The 20,635-nt window shown below is 36.3% G+C and overlaps 1 protein-coding gene across 1 annotated transcript; it reads right to left on the bottom strand.

Moving 5' to 3' along the window:
• Nucleotides 1–14,434: 14,434 nt before the first annotated feature.
• On the bottom strand, nucleotides 14,435–16,942 carry LOC149536163 (uncharacterized). Its single transcript, XM_089806499.1, has 3 exons — nucleotides 16,167–16,942; nucleotides 15,236–15,869; nucleotides 14,435–14,863 (listed from the first exon to the last, which is right to left on the bottom strand). Exons 2-3 carry the CDS (start codon nucleotides 15,862–15,864, stop codon nucleotides 14,854–14,856), a joined length of 639 nt encoding a protein of 212 aa, XP_089662625.1. The 5' UTR covers nucleotides 15,865–15,869; nucleotides 16,167–16,942; the 3' UTR covers nucleotides 14,435–14,853.
• Between the last annotated feature and the right edge of the window lie 3,693 nt (nucleotides 16,943–20,635).

The following is a 20,635-nucleotide window of genomic DNA, read 5'->3' on the forward strand; positions in this document are numbered from 1 at the left end:
CATTACATTGAAGAAAAGATTGAAGATTTCTTCCCTTCAAGCAGTTCAGATGAAGCAAATGATGCAATCAAATAACTCTTAGAGAAGAATGGTTCCCTGCAAGAAGAAGTAAGAAACTTCAAAAGAGAACAAGAAATTAAGTCAGTAAGGCTATGTGAAATCTTGGAACAAAGGAACAAGATGAAAGAAGAAATGGATGGAAGGAACACTGAGATCTAGAACCAATCCCTTTAGCATGCAGATCTTATAGATCAAATCTCTAATGCAAATGAGGAAATCATGAGCTAAAGATAGATCAATGAAATATTAAGGAATGATCTAAATTCGGAAAGACAAATCAATAAAAGAATAAGAAGTGAGCTGAGATTTGAAAAACAAATCAGTGAAAATTTGAAAAATGACCTATAAACTAAAAATCAAATCAATGAAAGAATGATGAAATCCCAAGCAGACATGAATCATTTGAATCAACTGAATGAACAAAATCTCTATAGACAAAAAGGAAAAGTAGGAATTAGATACAAAGAAGAAGATGAATCTTCCAAACAAGGTACTCAAAGGAATCAAAGACCTACTTGCAATCACTGTGGTAAGATAGGTCATACATTAAACAAATGTTGGAGTAATGGTAAATGCTACAATTGCAATCAGCATGGTCACAAGGCTAACGAATGTAAAGAGAAACCAAAATTTGAAGGCAAGTGTCACAAATGCAAGAAACAAGGTCATAAGGCATCAAATTGTAGAACTAAGTCATTTAATCCAACAGAGAAAATTGTGAAAGCAATATTTGGTTGGGACTATAACACCTAGTGTAGATGTCATTACTGTGGAGAGTATGGACACATTGGCATGAAGTGTGTTAAACATCACACAAGGAAGAGAGGTACCACCATAAGATGTTTCACTTGTACAGAACTTGGTCATCTAGCCAAGAATTGCATGAATACAAGTAGAATTGAAGATGAAAAGAAAGAAAAAGTAGACAACATTCGAAAGAAGATAAGGCAGCAATGGATTCCTAAATCCATAGAGGAAGCTAGTTCAAACAATGATGGTCATATCACTCAAGAAGTGGGTGACTCCACCATTGCCAACTAAGTTCTCAAGGAAGAATTGGAACTGCATTATCATGATCACATTAAAACAGTTCCAAAATTGAAAGGAAGCAAGATCCAAATCATTATTCAAGATACAAAAGGATCATCAAGGAAGATCAATATCAATTATCCTCGAGTTACCTTCTCTACTGAGCAAGGTTAGGTCATAGACTTTACTAAACATGGTCGAGAGTAACCAGTCACACATGTTTGGTTACCAAGTTATGAAACATTCACCGAGCTATCCAAACAGATAGTGAATGATAGCCTATCGTGCATAATGATGGCATCACAACTACCTTTGTACCAAGAATTAATGGTGAAGTTTTAACAAAAAGGTAGGAAATTGAATTCATTCTCACCAAGAATTTTAAGTGTTATTGTGATCAAGTGAATTCCAGAGCAATCAAGAAAATTTGAGCAAAATTTGTAGTAAAGTTTCTTCAAAGCTTTTCATAGCTTACTGAGTAGCCATGGCAACATCAAGCAATAGTAGCAAAGCAATGAAAGGATCAGAAATGTTGGTCCGAGGGGTCGAATGGAAACCACCAAATTTTAAACTTGTGTCGACAATTGTTGAAACCCTAGATCCAAACGAAGCACAATTGCATATTCCTCCTAAGGTACTACTCGTTAACGATATCTAAACTCATTTTAAGTGTGTAATTCAAGAAATTGGAACCCTAGAGATGGATGATGCCCTAGATGAATTGTGTGTAAATAGAGTTCTTAAACACGAACATAAGCACTTGGAAGACAAGGGTTTAACCATCGTTCCCCAGCTGCCCCAAAGTTTCCAAATCAAATGGATCAAATCCATCCTAAGCCAAGTTTACAATAGTCAATTATGGCTTGAGAAACTAGTTTTGATTACTAAGAAGATGATTCATTGCATCACTAGCCTTCCCATGCTCTCCAAGGCCAAAACAACTAAAACCCTAGGTCAGGTTGAGTTAGAAAAGAAAACCCTAGCCGAATGGGATGGTAGAAATCTGAAGATTAGTAGCATAACAAATGCAGAATTGAAATTTGGCATACATGTGATAGCTCATAAGATCTACAGTTCTAGTTGTCTAAATAGTGTGTCATGTGAAGTAGTAGACTTGGCATACAAAGTTGTGAAGAATAATATGTCATATGATCTTGCAAATTTGTTGTTGAAGCAGTTTAACAAAATATGGAAAGTATAAGGACTTCTAAGAACAACCCATGCAAATTCAGATCATTGTTGACATGTTTATTTTTCTATGTTCAAAATTTTTTCCCTTCAAAAGGCATAGTAGTATGGATAAAGGATGTGCCAGTTTTGTATCAGATAAACGAGTACATTGCAGAAATGAGTGAAATTTTGTTAGTATAATGGATAAATATTTTGATGTCTTCAAGGAGAAAATGAATAACAGATTCAGGATACCCCAAAAATTGGTTGAAGATTACAAAGATGATGTTTGCTTCATGGTAGACAGTGACAAAGTCTACATTCAGGCAGTGAAACCCAGAGTTGTATGGGTAAAACCTCTTCCTTATGAGGTGAACATTGATGAAGCAAAGGACAAAATTGAAGCCTTGATAAATGAACCTATTGATCCAAAGGCACCACACTTTGGAACATATGATGAGGCCAAGTCAAGAATAGAGCTTGAAGTCAAGCTTCCACAGACGGTTAACAAAGGAAAGAGGAGAATAGAAAAACTAAAAACCAGCACACCTCTTATGTTGACCAAGGGTAAAGGAGAAGATGTGGAAGAAGCAGAGGATGAAGAGGGGTCAAAAAAAGAAGAAGAGCCAGTGAAGAAGAAAGGAAAGGTGGTCATCACCAAGCCATCCACTGCAGTCTTTACCAAGAGATCTAGAAGTAAAGGCAATGAAGTTGTCTTCAGCAAACCTCCTCCCAACTTCCAAGAAAGATTGAAACAATTGGATAAAGGTGCAGACATAACCAACTTCAAATCATTGAAGTATGAAACTAGGACAAAGGCTGAGAAGAAACAAGTTGAAGAGTTGGTGTTAACCAAGATGGGCAAATGGAAGTATTCCCTTGATCAGGTAGCCTCCTAGATCTCTAATGAATTATTAGAGAGCTTTTCTATGCAAATAGTTAAAGATATCTATGCACAAACCATGAGGCAATTTCTATCAAGCATCATGAATGTTGAGGTAAAATAGTCCATAAAGAAAAATGAAGACAAGATGACTCATAGATTTAATACTTGTTTAATTTTGTTAAATAATATAGAGCATGTAGTCAAGAGTGCTACAAGTATGTGGAAGAATGTTTATCACTTGCATAAACAAAGTGACTTCCCAGTAGAAGTCAAGGATAATGACAGTGATGATGAAGAAGAAGAAACATACTCTGAGCTTACACATTTTGACAATGAAGAAGTTGAAGAAGATAAAGAGGAAGAAGCTACCGAGGAAGACAAAGAAGATGATGAGGAGACTGATCCTATGAAGATAGTAGCCGCAATCATTGCCTCACTTCCTCACTCTCTAAGAAAATCAGCAGCTACATCAAGTTCAGAGATAGCTTCAACAAATTTGATTGTGACCACAGCAGATACATCAAACGTCCAATCACTCTTTGCCCCCTCACAGCTCAGCACATCACTGATAGAAGTGTCTACCACTTCATCTACTAAGATGAAGCCTCCCTCTTCTTCAGCTCCTGAGTCAGCATCATCAACAATGTGTACAGTATGTTCTACAATTTTGTGTTCTACAATTTTGGATTCTACAATTTTGTCTACTATAGTTTTGAATACTTTTTTAAGTACTTCAAATTTGGATTTAGTAAGCATACTAGTTAGTGTTCCATCTATTGGTACTATATCAATTGTCACTGCTAGTCCTACTATCTCTATAATTGTTTCCATTTTGAATTCAAAAGCATTAAAAAAAAGTCAGTTGAACCTAAGGCTCAACCAAGTACAAGATTTTTGAGTGGAAAGGAGATAGAGGAGGATATTGACCTAGACAAGGAGATTGAGAGTCCTAAATGGGATTTTGATAATGCTATTGTAGATCAAATGCAAATAGCTGGTCAACTCCTCCAAAAGAAGGCAAAGTAAAAGAAATTGAGAGAGGAGAGAGACAGAGAATATAAAATCATAGAAGATGCCAAGAATATTTTGAGTGAGGTGATAGGTGTTGAAGTTGATACTTCTCAATGCATTCTATTTCAATTGGAAGAGGCAGTCCAGAAGTTTAATGAGGGCTCCAGTGGTCAAGACAAATTAGTTGAGAAAGCAGAAAAGAAATTTGATAATAAAGTGCTTAAGCACATTGCTCAACAAATTGCAATTCAACAAGTGGAGCTTTCCTCAATTTTGACCAATCTTGAAAACTCTTGCACAAATGTAACATCACTTTTTGCAAAGTTGTGTAATCTTACCGAGTTCACAAAGGAATAAAGACCAAATTGACAAAGATTGATGAAGACCTAAAGGCTAGTGCACAACAGTTGCAACTTGACCCTAGTTCAAGCTCTACACATCATATGAAAATCAGATTCTTGTCAGATATGCAGGCAGAGTTGTTGAGAGAAGAAGCAAGGATCTGGTCTACATTGATAGATATTCAGAATATGATCCTTCCCATCATGGATACAATGCAAAAGCATATTGCTTAAATTCTTAAACATTGATTCATGACAATAACTTCTCCATTGCAGATCACATGATAGAACTCTCTGCAGAAGTGCAAATTGCTCTACATACATGCAAAGTTTTGCAAGAAAATTGGGATAAGACTCTAGCGCTCATACTTAAGGTACATTCATATTTTTTTTCTTATATTGGTGTCTCCATGTAAATAAGTTTTGAATAAATCTTTGGCATTTTTGTCAAAAAGGGGGAGAGACAGTATGTATATATGAGGAGAGACACTTATTATGTATAGTGAGATACTATGTACATTGTATGGGGGAGAATCATGCAAAGGAAAGGTAAGCAGAAAATTTGCAGATATAGTATACTATATATACTTACAAAGACAAATTTTGAAAAATCTCAAAAAAAAATAGTATACCATACTGAGTCAGTACCACACTATGATGTATATAAGTTCTGGCTGATAAGTGTTTTTTTCACTAATGCCAAAGGGGGAGATTGTTGACATTCAGTCAAGTTTGTTATTAGTGACAACACTTATTCAGATTTTGTATGGTTACTAAGTTCATTGAACAGTCTACAATGTTTGCCATGAAATTTAGTAGCCACTGAGCTTTATAGTTCTTACCGAGCATTGTAGTGGTTACCAAGTGAATTCAGTTAATGTGAAGTGCAATAGTTCAAACCGAGTAGAATTAGGCAGTGTGAATTCCAACAATTCGGTGGTTACCAAGCTTTGTAGTTTCTACCCAGCCAACAGTTCACATGAAGTGAAGTTAGTGTTAACCAAGTTGTATGGAGATTAGTGTTTACCAAGTGCAGTCATGGTAAACATGTAATGCGGTTTCTACCAAGTTACACAATATCTACCGAGTCACCAATGCAGACCGAGTTCGAGACAACATTGAGATGATTAGTATGGACCAAGCTTCTACTTCTACCAAATGCATGACGATGCCAAGTAGTGACAGTGGACGTTGTGTATCAGAACTTCACCAAGTCAGTCTTCAAAACCCAAGTGTCTTCATTTAGGCCAACTTTGTAATATTGGTTTTAACTTTATATTGGCCGACTTTGTAATTTTGTAAATTGGATTGATATATATGTAATGTATTGTATCATATCCAATGTATAATGAGAAATAAAGCAAGTATGAAGATGATGAAAGAGTGAGAAGGATGAATGCATGCGAATGAGAATCAACAGCAAACAAAGTGTATTGTAAGGCCATATCAGCAAAGGAGCAGCAGAGTCATATCTATCAGATAAAGGTGATTAGTACTTCAAAGAATCTCTATCAGTTATCTAGTTGTAAGTCAGAGATCTATTGTTTCATCCTAACAGGTCAACCAGTCCAAATCCTTTAACAAGGTAGACTTAATAGTCTTTTGTCAAATCTCTTCACCGAGTGCATACTTAATTATGTGTTGTAAAACCTCTAACAAGGTGGACCTAGGAGTCCTAACTGCTCCTAACAAGATAGATCATCAAAAGTGATCATTGTAAGCCTTAACAGGTCAACTTTATGTTGCAGTATTGAAGTTTTGTGGGTATCATCCCCACCCCAGTTTTACTTTCTATTTGGAAGGTTTTTGGGTCACCAAATTATTGTGTTCAAGTGTTATGAATGTCTTATGCTAAATTAGTTTCTCATGCATGCAGTTAGATCTAATGAATTAAATGGTAATTGGATTATTGCAATTAAGATTTGAATTTAGTAAAAAATTTGAGGTTACTGATTCACCTCTCCCCTCTGAGTAACCTAGCATAGTCTTAAATATTTCCAACAAAGTGTTAAGTCAAGTTGGTGGACAAGCTAAACATTTTTGTGTTATTGATTGTGGCCTAATTTGTGTGGTGAAGAAGTGGAAGGTGGCATCCAAACAAGAAGAAGAATAGAGTGTTGAGAAGTGAGTTTGAACTTAAGTGGATATGTTAAGGTAGAGGTAGTGTTGTTACACAAATCATTGTTTATGTTGTTCCCTAACAATTGGAACAGGTCAAATCCCTTAACCGAGTGATTCCGTAGATGTCCTTATTGTAATTCCTTTAACAAGGTGATGCTTTAGCTAGTGTTCAAGGTCCTTTAAAAAGGCTACCCCTAACAAAGTAAAGCTTCTAACAGGGTTAGAGGTAAATCCCCCTAACAAGGTGGCACCTAATAATGTATTTGCAACTCCTAATAGGACTAAGCTCCTCACAAGGCATACTACAGAAGAGTACATTATTTGTAGGTACTAATCCCCATTGTAATTTTGATCTAAGTCGGGTTTCCTCATTACCAGAATATTTGTGTCAAATGTGTGAATATTTTCATGTGATGGATCTTTATTAGTTGCTATTAAGTTTTTTTGCATGTGATGGATATGTTCATGCAGAGGTAGCATTGTTACACATCATTATTTATGTTATTCCCTAACAATTGCAACAGGTGAAATCCCTTAATCGGGTGAATCCTTACATGTCCTTATTGTAATTCCTTGAACAAGGGGACACTTTAGCTAATGTTCAAAGTCCTTTAAAAAGGCTACTTCTAATAGGGTAAAGCTTCTAACAGGGTTAAAGGTAAATCCCTTAATAGGGTGGCATCTAATAGTACCTTTGTAACTTGTAATAGGGTTAAGCTCCTGAAAAGGCATATTGTAGAAGAGTACATTATTTGTTGGTACTAATTCCCACCACAGTTTTGATCCAAGTTGGATTTCCTCATTACTAATTTTTTTTGTCAAATGTGTAGATTTTTTCATGTGATGGATGCTTTTATTAGTTTTTACTAGTCAAAGGTTATAGAAGTTGAAAAGGTTGATTCATGACCATGCCCCCCTCCCCCCGATGTTGTGATCTATTTCTCTATGGTTGAGATCCATTGCATTCTTGCTCAGACCTAATTAGACATTGGAGCTTTTCAATCTTGTAATCCATATTTTTTATGTGTGTTCTTATGTAACTCATTATGCGATGTTCCTAAGCTCATGGTTGACCTACTTGTAGGATCATGATACTTGTTTCGTCTACTTGAGGGAGATCCTTATGATTTGGCTCCTAGTCTATTTGTTGTAGTACATTTTCTTCATCATTGGAGATTGTGACCTTTCTTGACCAACATGATTGTTGTGAAGGCACTATAAATTGATGTAATTAAATCTTAGGAAAGTAGTGAGATAGCTCTAGCAAGAATATCTCTTAAAGCTTAGGATTGTTGGTTTACATCATATTTGGATCTAATAGAGGGCATGTGTACCTAGAATGTAAATATGCATGCAAGTTCTTGATTATATGTTAATTAATGTGAACATTTAATTAATGATGTTTCCAGTTCGTTATTGTCTATGTTGTTAATTGTTTCTATTGTGTGACTTAGGCTACATGGTTTAGACTATCTCCTTTAGAAAACTCCTACCATAACCATATCACTAACTATAAATATAACTAGTCAAATAGAACTGAATAACAAATAAAACCAATCAAACTTATATAAAAATATAACACTTATTAGATTAATATACTAAATCATTCTTCAAAACAAGCCCAAAAGTAAATGAAAATTGATATGAACATAATAACCAACCATACCATTAAAAAATCATTACTCTTAATCTCCAAAAAGAACAAATATAGAATATTCAATCTCCACAACGATTGTGTTTCTTTTAGTATACTTGTTAATATCAACTACAACCCTTAGTATTCAACCGAGAAGGGGTGCCAATCCATGTGATTTATGACAAAAAGCTAGCAAGGTTAAAAGGATGCATTTGGCATACCTAGCTTATTAGAGGACCCTAACCCTCTGTTACTAAGGGCCAACTACAATGGATTTGTTGTCGTTATTATTATTATTAGTCCCTGCCTTTAAAAAGGCAGAGACTATTGTTTTCATGTGAATTATAAACTATTAATATGTGCTTCCAAACTTTGAAAAGAATCATATATCGTATGTTTCATGGTGTTTAATATCTGCAATTTGTAAGTTAATTCGAATTTGTCTATTTTCCTATTGGTCCATTGGATTTTGCCAATGGTTTAATTAATTTTCTAAATTAAAAATATACAAATGTGGCAACATTTCCAAAAAAAAAAAGACAGTTGTAAAGCTGTCATTAATGTTGGAGAGGACAGTTCGCACGCTTGAATATTAAGTCTCTTCGTTATTAGTATTCATTGTCGCATTCAAACCTACAGCTAGCTTTGTTGGATGCGATGAAATCCATAATCCAAATTTTCTTAGTGTTCATGTGATGTGGAGAGAGATCAAACGCAGAATGCAAAGACAATTTATAGAGCTGTGTCGTATAGTCCGCACCATAATTTCTCAAGTAAGTTCAATTTCGGAATCGATTAACTTCATGATTTTTTTGCATATTGGTGTTTTCGACAGCTGTGTTGATTTTTAATTATATCGTTACATTAATCTTGATAGTCATGATTTACTTTAATTTTTTCCAGTGCCCACAACTGCATTCCACCTGAAAAAGTCTTTTAATTCCACTAATTTTGGTTCTATTCACTGTGATATACTACCCAGAGAAATAAACCCTAATGTACGACCTATTCATGTTTCAGCAGTCATTCCAAAAAATTGTGCTTCATCCTAAATTCTCATTCGCTACACATAATTAGTTTAACTGTATTCTTTCATCTTTTGTTCAGTCTGCTAAGAAAGCAGCATTAGAGCCAAAGGCTGAAATCTTTATCAAATATGAAGCATCAGTTTGGCAAGTGCTTCAAGTTTAAACTATACAAGGGATTTTAACTTTACTAATGGCAAAGATATTGCCTTAATCTCCCATATTTTATACACAAGATGTATCCAGTGTAAATCCATACAATAACTAATCTCCCATATTTTATACATCTGCTTTCTAAGACAATTAGTGAATATCGAGCTCTTCTTTGAAAGTATTTGTACGGAGACTTGTGATATCCATAGCTTGTTGCCTCCACATCAGTTGTTTATGAAGGAAAATTAAGCTTGCTTGCAACTCTATCAACTTTGAGCAACATTAAATTTCCAACGCAGGAGCTTGGGAAACTTTACAAAGAGCACCCAAACCCATTTAGTTTTTCTTCAAAAGAACTACAAAATTAACTACAATTCTATGAGAATCTCGGAGACAGTAAGGCTTCTGTTGTGAGAATCATAATGATTTTCAATCATTTTGGAATAATATACAGGCGACTTTCCTTACGATGGCTCGACGACTTTAGAATGATTTCGATGAACACCGACACCAACATTTGCAGTTGTTGAATTCTCTTCGCGGCTACATTTTTAGGGCTTACCAGGACAATTCATGGCCGGATGATGTGTGGCCCAAGTTTTGATCCTCTATCTGGGGGTAAAATCCTCAGTCGTCTAGCTTGCCGCCAAAGTGCTTTCAGGTATTGTAATTACTACACATTTTTTTAATATTTTCGTTTGGTGATTTGTACAGGTTTTGTTTGAAAATGAGATCAAATGTATAAAAATATTGAAATTTGGGATAATGGCGACAAGTATTTTTTGGTTTTGGTGGAGGCGACAAGCAGCAAATGATTGTTAGAAAAAATTAATAAAAATTTCTACAATTCGTATAAGTTTCTGAATTTAATTGCGCTCCTGATCACTCACTAATGCATACTTAAATTTTGTTTTCCTAATTACTAACTAATACAATTTTACTTCCAATTCAAAAGTTTTTAAATTTGAAAAATGTTATTTAGGTATTTTTCAAAAAGGTTTTTAATCTTTTTATATTAAATTAATATTATTGATATGTAGAAAGAAAGATACAACATAATATAATATAATTTAAGTCTATTAAATATATCAAACATAAAATAGATATAACAAAATATTTTATTGAGACATAAAGAAAAATATTAATAATTAATTGAAATTGAATTCTCTTCATTTGAATTTTGTATCTTATTCCAATAAAACTAAAGTAAAAAGAAAAAGAGAAAGTTGAGAGATCAAACCTATTTCTTTTGAGCAATGTAGTGCAATATCATGAAAACCAATATGATCAAATAGTTTGGCACGATCCCAGCCTCATCCCTTATGATGAAAACAAGTATGATCAAATAGTTTGGCATGATCTCGACCTCCCTTATGATGTCGAAGCCTTGCACTCAGCAAGACGGCCCATTGACATGATCAAATAGTTTTATCTCTCTAAAAGATGTTAGAAAAATCTTCTATGTATAATAGAATTATCTTCAAGTTGAGAAATATAGAAGGTGAAAATATTTCCAATCCTGAAATTTTGAATCTCAAACTAATCAAATCTATGAAGGTGGGTGTGGAAATTTGCAAAGGATGGACTATGCCAAGAGGCAAGCTAAGAAATTGATTGTTATAGGGTAAATTGATTAAGCTCTTCGATACACACAGTTGGAATGACTTTTGAAAAGAAAAAAACTTCTGCATGCATTAAAAAGCATCTCAATTATGTGAAGCCGATTGCTCTATCATGTCTTGATGATTAAGAATTCAGCTTATTTTATCAGATTTAGTAAATGCAGTTCATAAACCCAGTTTAGAAAATCTAAAAAATATTGACTTTATACTATTGGATGGAGTAGATGTAGTTAGGAAAGCCGTTCCAAATGATTTTCAAAGCATAATGATAGAATGAGGAGATTCAACTAATAGAAAGAATGACCAAGTTGTTGTCAGCTTTCAACAAAAGCATTATGCACATGTTCATGAACTATAAATTTGGGGGTGCAGAAGAGTACGACTCTTCTAATATTTTGTTTTCAAAAATCAAACAAGTCAATATAATTACTTGTGGAACATTACCTGTTATTGGAGTTTCAGTTTTTGGACTTTGCTCATTGCTCACCATACAAGCTTCTGTTTTCGCACATCCCACATAATAAAGGCCTAAACTCTGTATCAAATGAATTTACAAAATCTAAATATAAAAGACCATCTATTCTAATTTATTGTTGTATTAGTCTACAAGTCTCATGCTATGATGGGATTAGTATTTTATAGATTACAGTGAATCAAACAATTTACTTTCATAGCAATGCCTATCATTACATAATAGATTTGGGACACGGCTTCTAATCACTTTTTTGTGGTTCAAAATATCTTAGCTATTCAGTTTTAGTTTGTCAACAATTTAAATTATAAGATCACTAGTAGAATAATTCTTATATTCTCAAGTTTATTTTATAGCTACGCAACATTTCAATTTTAAAATGTCTTGGATTTACCCATCAGTAAGTGATTTTACCATTTTATAATGCTATGGATTCCTGAAGTGTCTATATTTAAGCTTGATCAAGACAGAAATAGTGATCATTAGAAATGTCCATCTACAGCATATCTGATCAGCTATTGGGGCCTCAAGATTTAATTTGAATATTTTAGAAGGGGCTAACCGGATTTTATATTTAGCCTTAACGTGCTCATCTGATTGGGTATTGCATCCTTTCTTAGTATTATCTTATAAGCATTGTTTCTTTGCTTGCTGAAGTCATGAATAACAGAGTTGTTTTTGACACTAGTAGATAAACCTCCATTTGACTGACCTTATTGACTTATCACATTCTACAATATATGCACTAAACAATGATGTTGTCATGCAACTTGGAACTGCTTTTGGTAGCTTATTACACACAAAAGAAAAGTCAAAAGAAGCTGTTCATGAGACAAGAATACTTTCAATCAATTTGGATTGCAAGGCCCAAAATACACAACTACAATTTGACTGGAAATCTTCCTTTTTTTTTTGTTTGGCAATTACTGAAATCAAGAAGCTGAAGCACAGATGTGAATCTATAAACATATCTACAAATACACAACACTAAATCATCTAATAATTTATCTCTTTCTTCTTATTGCAATAAGCAGGACTCTAGCTCCCACTAAACTCTTGTTATTATTATTATTATTACAATAATACTATTGTAATTAACTGATAGTACTATCTACAATTTGTAGAAAATTGTTATCTAGTCCATAAAATGCACTAATATAAAAGCTGCCCTCATTGCCATAACTTATTCATTATCCATTTTAAGAACTACATAGCCTTTCCCAATTTATTGAAGTGCTTGACATAGCAACTAGTCACGATGGGAATAAAGGTCGACATTTCTAAAATATGCTTGATCCATATAACTGATCTCAAAATTGTATGTGCCCGTACCTCTAAATAGCTGAACAGCAAAGGATCGCCTAACGAACCGAAAGAGGAAATCATGTGAAAAGAGATCTATTCCTAGGTCAACAAGTAGATTTTACACTATTAATACTAGGGCGAGGTATGAGATGAGATTAGAAGTTCAGTGTAGAAGCTATAAGCTCTACAGATGGTTTTTAAAGTTAACCAGGTTGGGTTTGGGTAAAAGCGAACTCTGCAAGGAACATTTGCAGCTTGTAAACTATTAATTTTTTAAGACCAATATAAACTCAGAAGAAAACAAATAAGTCAAATGAAAACTAAATTAAACAAAATTCATAAAAATAAATTGCACCCATGTGAAGGAATAGGCTTAATGTTCTATTTTTTATTTATGTTACAGAGATTTAATTTAGTTCTACTTAAAACCATGTGCATACAGAGCACATGTAAATTCTCCCATTCTTTCCAACAGGACAACCATCTAATTCCAAAAGACTTGCTCCCATCATAATATAAAAAATTAACTACGCCACATGACTGTTTATATCACATCAGATTTAGTATGCTTATGATATAGTATACTATATAAACCATCAAGCTTAAGCAAGACAACATGTGCATGTAAAATTTATTATGCTTATCATACAGTTAACTATATAAAATATACGCTTAAGCAAACAATGGCAGTTTTGGCTACGGGGCAACTTATATGCACCCGTAGCAGTGTTAAATATTCTTCTGTCTATTATAAACCACTGAAATACACTGAAAAAACTGTGCATATAAGTTGCACCGTAGACGACACAGCATGACCTGACCACCCAACAAATAAGGTAAACCTACACCCTAGCTGCACTGGCTTAAGTAAAGTTGAATACAGTTAAACCAGCAAAAGCTTTAAGCTCATAATGACATTAGATTTTCATAATCTGTTATGCTTTGATTATATGAAAGCTTTTGTATTAATATTTTAGATCATGTCAATGGGTTTCTGGAGTTGAAAGGATTTTAAGGAGTCTATCAAGGATCAAATCTTGCTGAGTGTAAGGCTCAGACATTAAAAAGGAATGAGGCCCAGATCGTGCCTCAGGTGAATTTGGTGGAATCAATACCCCTTAGACCTTAGCACTTAGCTGAAGAGGTTCAGCCATAAGGCTTGTCCTCCCATAGCAGATAGCTAAACAGATTTCATAGAAGACCTCCATCAATATATATATATATATATATATAATCACATTCTATAATTTCACCACATTAAACAATATGCCCCTCTTCAGAAGTCAATTGTAAGAGCTTATGGGAGAACTACAGTTCTTCGTAGCCAACATTAGAATGGGAAACAAATGAAAATGATGCTCACTTTATGCAAGGACTGTGAAAACTTAATACTCAAAGTTGGTGAAATGCTATAATGGCTGTTAATTGTTGACCTCAAATACATATCAAACAAATAATCAGTTTTCATGCTGCAAAAAAGTCTGCCCACAGTCCAAAGGGCAGTCATATAGGAAACATGGCAAGGTAGGACAGCTTTCAGCCCTCTCTAAGTTGTAGTTAATACCTAGTTATTGAGTGAAATTAATTACTCAAGGCAATGAAATGTTGTATAAACTTATACTGATGGATATAAATTCAAAATTACAATATGCGTTTCTTCTGCATGATGCACATTCATGGTAAGTGACCTCTCTTATACAAGCTAAGACTTGCAAAACATATTTATACTAGCCATTTGATTCATGTTACATGATGCCAGAGAAACATACGTCAAAATTGTTGGAATTGAAACAAAACCAGCTAAAATATAGAAAGCCTCAATAGTCTCTCTTCCCTGTACAAACAAAACCGTCCAGCAGCTAGTTCACTGAAAACAAGCTTTTCAGAGTGATACAAGGGCTGACATCAAATCCTCAAAGCAAAGCATTTCATACGCTACAAGAACCAAAACCGAGATCAACGCCCACATCAAGGAGATGCTCATCTGAGTACTCACAAGGATCCATCTCATTTATCTTCTGGTCAGGAGCTCCTGTACATTTTAAAAAAAACAAATGAAAAATGATTCAAATCTATGAACATTTACTAAGAAAAAAAATTATGCACAATGTTTATTGGGATGTGATTGTGTTGCAATATTTTTACAATCGATGTACCCATATATCATCAGCATAAAAGAATTTGGGGATATTTTATGATCCATCATCAGATCAAAAGAATGCAAGGAATGCCAGTTTTTTCATCCTAATGATGGATCATTCTGTATTATCAGAATCGTTTAATAGTATAAATATTGCAACACAATCACACTCAGATAAACATTGTGCATCTATCATGGATTGCCTAAATCTGCTTACATTAAGAAAAAAATTGATTTTAAAGCTGGTTATGATGGAAAACATACAATGTGACATTGATTTCAGGAATGCTCTCCAGTTCAGGCTTCCATGAATAACCTCCACTCCCACCTCTAGCTACAGTCGGAGAAGAAAAGGAAGAAGCCTTTGGCGGGTTGCCTGCTTCCATTTCCGTCAACAGTGGGGTTACAATACTCTCCACCATAGTCATGGCATCTGTGCTTTCAGACATGAGAGTAGCAAGCTCTTTTTTAGATATCAGTAGCTTTAATCTAACCACCCCATCTTGTGATGGAGAAGGAATGATCTCTATGGAGGGTTTCTTATCTCTGAAACCAGATAGAGATCGAGGAAGGCATCTCTTCTGGCGGGTCTGATTCTGAATCTCAGAGGAGCTACTCTCATAAAACTCACGGGACCTTGCAGGAGGATGAGGGATCAAGTAATAGAGCTCCCCTGCCCTTAACTCCGTATTACCCCCCAAAGCCCTGCAACGCCCTCCAAAACGATGGAATGAATCAGAATGGAAAATGGCATCGTTAGGGTAGTTGCATAAAATCTCTTCTGCATACATGGGGCCTTCATACTTCAGAATTTGCCCGTCCATTTTCATCACTTTAATGGCCGGATCTCCATTACTGCACTGTTTCACACATTGTAGCAAAGCATTCCCCATCTTCTCTGTAAAACCCCAAGAACCAAATTCAAACTCCTATTGATCTAAACCCCCAGAAAGAAAATATGCGGGCGCATTCAAAATGTAAGCCGCATCAAACTTTTCCAGACCCACTTTGTAAAACACAACTTAAGAAGAACTAGTAACCTCAGCAGGCTAGATGAAGCATTCCAGGACTACTCGAAACACATTTAGGTTAATCCAAAGCCATTTTGAAGCATATGAATTTATAACCTCAAAATCAGAGATTCTTAAAACACCAGCGGTTAATTTGATAGAGGAGTAATTTGATAGAAGCATACCTGACAAATGTATGATCGGCGAACAGACGAAGAGCCCGATTTGAAGAAACCCCTTTGAGCAGACCAGGATTCACATGACCTGCAAATGTAATGGCTGAAGCCTCTCAAAGAACTAATGATTTTGAAAAGAGAGAAGGAGATCATATCATCTCTTGGCTCACATCACATCACATGGGGTGTCGTGGGAATCTGCAAATTTTTAATAACAACAGTCCGTTTCCTGTTGCAACTGCTTCTCATTTAGGAGTCAGCGCAGCCAGCACGCTTCCTGGGCCACCTGCTAAACGATAAAAACGGCTAAATTTTCTGCAGGCACACTTACCCAAACTGAACAGATTTTTAAATCTTTTCAGCAGAACTTTTCTAATGCCATCCAGAATCTCCTCCTCAATTGACATTTACTGTTGCACAACTCATTGCAGCAATTTTTTTTGGGTTTTTCCTCGTACACCTCGCCATATACACAGAAAATCATTCTACTCTCTTTCTTAATGGAGTTCATGAACTCCAGTCAAATAGTGATGGAGATATTCACTTAAGTGCGTATCCTCGATCTCCCCATCAGAAGACAACAATCCCCTGTTTTGCATTTAAAGTTAAATCAGCTCTTTCCTTGCACATCGTACTTCCATTGTCTTTTATTTCATGTAAAACAAATTGGAATTTCCCTCCATAAATGACACCAGATCCTCCTCAGTGATCTTCGTTGGTGCAAATTGCAAAAAATATTATATTTAAATAGATACGAATAACCTTATGCAAAGCCATACAGCAAATCCAAAAGATTGATCAGTCGCGATCAGCTTTATCCAGTAAAATAGAATTTGAATTTTTTCGAAAACATATTTGAAGGACCAGAATATCTTCCATATAAGTTGCATCTTTGGCCAAAATTGAAAAAATTTAAAAATATAAAGACTTTGTTGAAATTTCAGCATTTGTTCTTTATATTTGTCTCAGGCATGGAATTTGATGGCCATATTGGCTGTTTTTCAACTTATGAGTCGTATATCACCCTATTGGTCATTTTTCAACTTATGAGTCGTATATGACAAGCTAAAAAATTGTTGGACCGTATTGATTCATAGGTAATTTTTTATGAAACCGGTAATTTTATTAATAAACCATCAAAACTAATTATAGCAATAACAATCAAAGCCCTAAGGGATAGATTCTTTGCAACTTTCCTGCTTGTTTTGTTTTTTGAATTCTAAGCTGGGATGGCCCCCTTCTGGCAAGCCAGATCCCTGCGATCTACCCTGACCTACTGTTGGTTTTGACCTCGAGTGGGAGGGCCTAGGTGGAGGTGGATCCAAGTTCTCTCTGAGTGGGGACCACATTGTGTCAGGCATGTTCCCTGGGGACCTCCAGGGGATTGTTGTGGCCAGCCCGCCCCCCGAAGTCTCTAGTTGGAACGATGCGGTCCTTGGGGAGAAAGAGACACAAAACCCTTTCGAAGCCCCAAAGGTGATCTATGGTGATGAGGGGCTAGAGGTTGTGGTCCTAGATATTTTGGTTGATAGTGTGTCAACTAACCTAAAGTTGTGCCTTGTGGGATGCTTTGTGGCTTTTCGCCCATCGATTAAGATGGTTAGGAAATGGGTGAACCAAAAGTGGAAGGTGAAGGGCATTGTGGTTGTTTCGGCAATGCCTAGAGGTCTTTTGTGCTTCAAGTTTACGACTGAAGAAGACATGGCCATGGTTTTGGCAGGCTCATGGTACTATGGTAAACATGATCTTACGGTAGCTAAATGGCATCCTGGCTTGGATCCAACAAAGGAGTTAAATCGGATGGCTCTGGTATGGGTGAGGCTTCTAGGCCTTCCACTGGAGTTTTGGGATGAAAGGATCCTCAAATCAATTGGGAACTCCTTTGGTCATTTTGTTGCTACTAATTTGGTCACTCTTCAGAAGTCTAGACTGGTATTTGCGAGATTCAATGTGAATGTAGTGACTGGTCTCATTCTCCCAGAGTCCATCTTGTTGAGCTCCAAGTGGGGGAAGAAGCTCCAACCTATAATGTTTGAGAATGTAGGGCTTTTCTGCCAAAAGTTCTAAATGTTCGTACATGTGTTTGTAGACTGTAAAAAAAATAGTAAGCCCTTTGAGATAGAGGGAGAGAAATTGAGTGAGAAAGAAGTGGTGGACCTACCTGATGAGAAGGTGGACGACAAGGCTAGTGGGAGGGTTTCAATGGACTCTGCTCCCTAAGAGATCCTAGTGATGGCTAATGAGGAGGTGAATACGTTGTTAATAGGTACTCAAGGGGATGGGTCGCTGGTAGAGGCATCCTTGGGCCTGCTTGAGAAGCCTCTTGAGGTGGGAAGTTCATCTAGATCAGTGCAGGAAGGAGAGATTGTAGATGTTGATGGGGGTGACCCCTTCCCCTTCCTACAAGGTATTGAGGACCTCCTAAAAAAGCCCCTGGGGATGGTGGTGAGTGAGGAGGTAGGTGTGGATTTAGGAGTATGTAAAGAGATTAAAGAAGATAAGGAGATTGACTTGGTGGATAAAGAGGTGACCCATATGCTTAGTTGGAATGTTGGATCCCCACTAGAATCCAAGAGGGAGGATTAGACTAGAGCCTCAACCTCAACTTTAGCCTCCCCCTCTAGGGGTTGATGAAGGATATGGAAAACTCGGAGAAGACAAACCAGAGTGTCAAAGAAATTGGAGGTGGGGAAGATGACAAAGCTAGATGTGGGAAAGGCGACGAAGCAAAACAAAAGGACAAAGCAGATGGCAAGGGAGGTGGCTAGTGGCAAGCAACCACCCTGGAGGCGATGACCACAGGTAGGAAATGATTGTCCTCTCCTGGAATATGAGGGGGTTAAATAACCCTCAAAAGTGGCTTGTGTTGAAACAACATATGTCTAATACTAGGGTAGATATCCTATTGATTCAAAAAGTAAAAATGTCCATGGAAAATCTGGATAAGATTGTGGGTTATATTTGATCGGGGGCCAGTTACCGTTATAGTGAAGTGGAGGGAACTTCAAGAGGAGTGGCCACCTTTTGGAACCTTGGTGCTGGGAAAGGGAGATTTCTTCACAATTTAAAGCGTTACCTCAATACTGAGCATAAGAAGGATGAAGAGGTATGGAATGTCATTAATGTTTATGCTCCAAACTTGAGACAAGGTAGATGCAAGCTCTAGGAGTTGACCGACTTCTTATCACATTCCAGGAACTCCTTTTGTATGGGCAACTTCAATTCTCCCTTGTACACCTCAGAGAAGTTTGGGGGAGTGAATGATTTTACTAATAGTATGAATGATTTGGCACAGTTTATAAATACCAATGACTTGATGGATTTGGAGTTGAGAGAAGTCAAGCTAACATGGTCGAATAATAGGAAAGAGGAGGACCTCATTCAAGTCAAACTAGATAGACTTCTTGTCCCAACTAGTTGGAAGGGGTTGACTTCTTCCACTCTCACGGATCTCCCTAGGACAGTCTCGAATCATGGCCCTATCCTTGTCAACTGGAAGGAGGAGGTGTGGGGGAGGGGGGCATGGCCTTTTAGATATGAAATAATGTGGTATTCCCACCTACACTTTAGAAGATGTGTGGAGGAGTGGTGGAATATAAAGATTGAGGGTGTTGCTAATTAGGCTCACTGCTAAATTGGATAATTTGAGAAGAAATGTTTTCCCTTGGAATAAGAAATCCTTTGCAAGAAGGAGGTGGAAAGGAAAGTGGAGAATCTCCAAAAGGTGATGGGGGATGGGTTGGCCTCAGAAGATATGATCCAGGAAAAGGAAAACTGTAGGACACTATGGAAGGACATAATAACTAGGGAGGAAGTTGTTCTAGAAATAAAGATCGAGAATCCTATGGCTGAAGTTGGGGGATAGGAATATGACATTTTTCCATAGGTCAACCTCTAATCATAAAAGGAGAAATACAATTGACTCGGTGATGGATGACCAAAACAATAAGCTAACTAAGATGGAGGAGATTGGTAGTTGGGCGAGTAATTTCTTCCAAAATGCTTATAAGGAGCATAATATTGTGTCCAATAGGGAGGACAGGAAGTGGTTGATCAACTCCATGCCTAATGTGATCTTGACGGATGATAATGCTGACCTTACTCAGCAAGTCACAGAGGAGGACGTTCAAAGAGTTGTTTCCTCCATGAAGGCCTATAAAACACCAAGACCTGATGGGTTCCCCTTAGCCTTCTTCCAACACTTCTAGGACGTAATAAAATTTGATGTAGTTAGAGCTACTAGGGATTTCTTCAGAACTGGGAAAATACTCTAAAGATTTAATAGAACATTTATTGTTCTAGCCCTAAAGATTAAGGACCCGGAGGCTCTCACTAACTTCCGACCTATTAGATTATGCAATACAACCTACAAGATCTTCTCTAAGATTTTAGTGAATCGTTTGACATCGTTACTACTCAAATTTATTGGCAAACCCTAGAATGGGTTTGTCCTAGGTTGCCAGATTCTGGATGCTGCT

Source organism: Cupressus sempervirens, chromosome 10 (assembly GCF_028749045.1).
Source record: "Cupressus sempervirens isolate cs-2001-9-10 chromosome 10, ASM2874904v1, whole genome shotgun sequence".
Taxonomy (NCBI): domain Eukaryota; kingdom Viridiplantae; phylum Streptophyta; class Pinopsida; order Cupressales; family Cupressaceae; genus Cupressus; species Cupressus sempervirens.

Coding starts and splice junctions, on each gene's coding strand:
- LOC149536163 (XM_089806499.1), bottom strand. CDS start 15,864: ATGGGGAATGCTTTGCTACAATGTGTGAAACAGTGCAGTAATGGAGAT.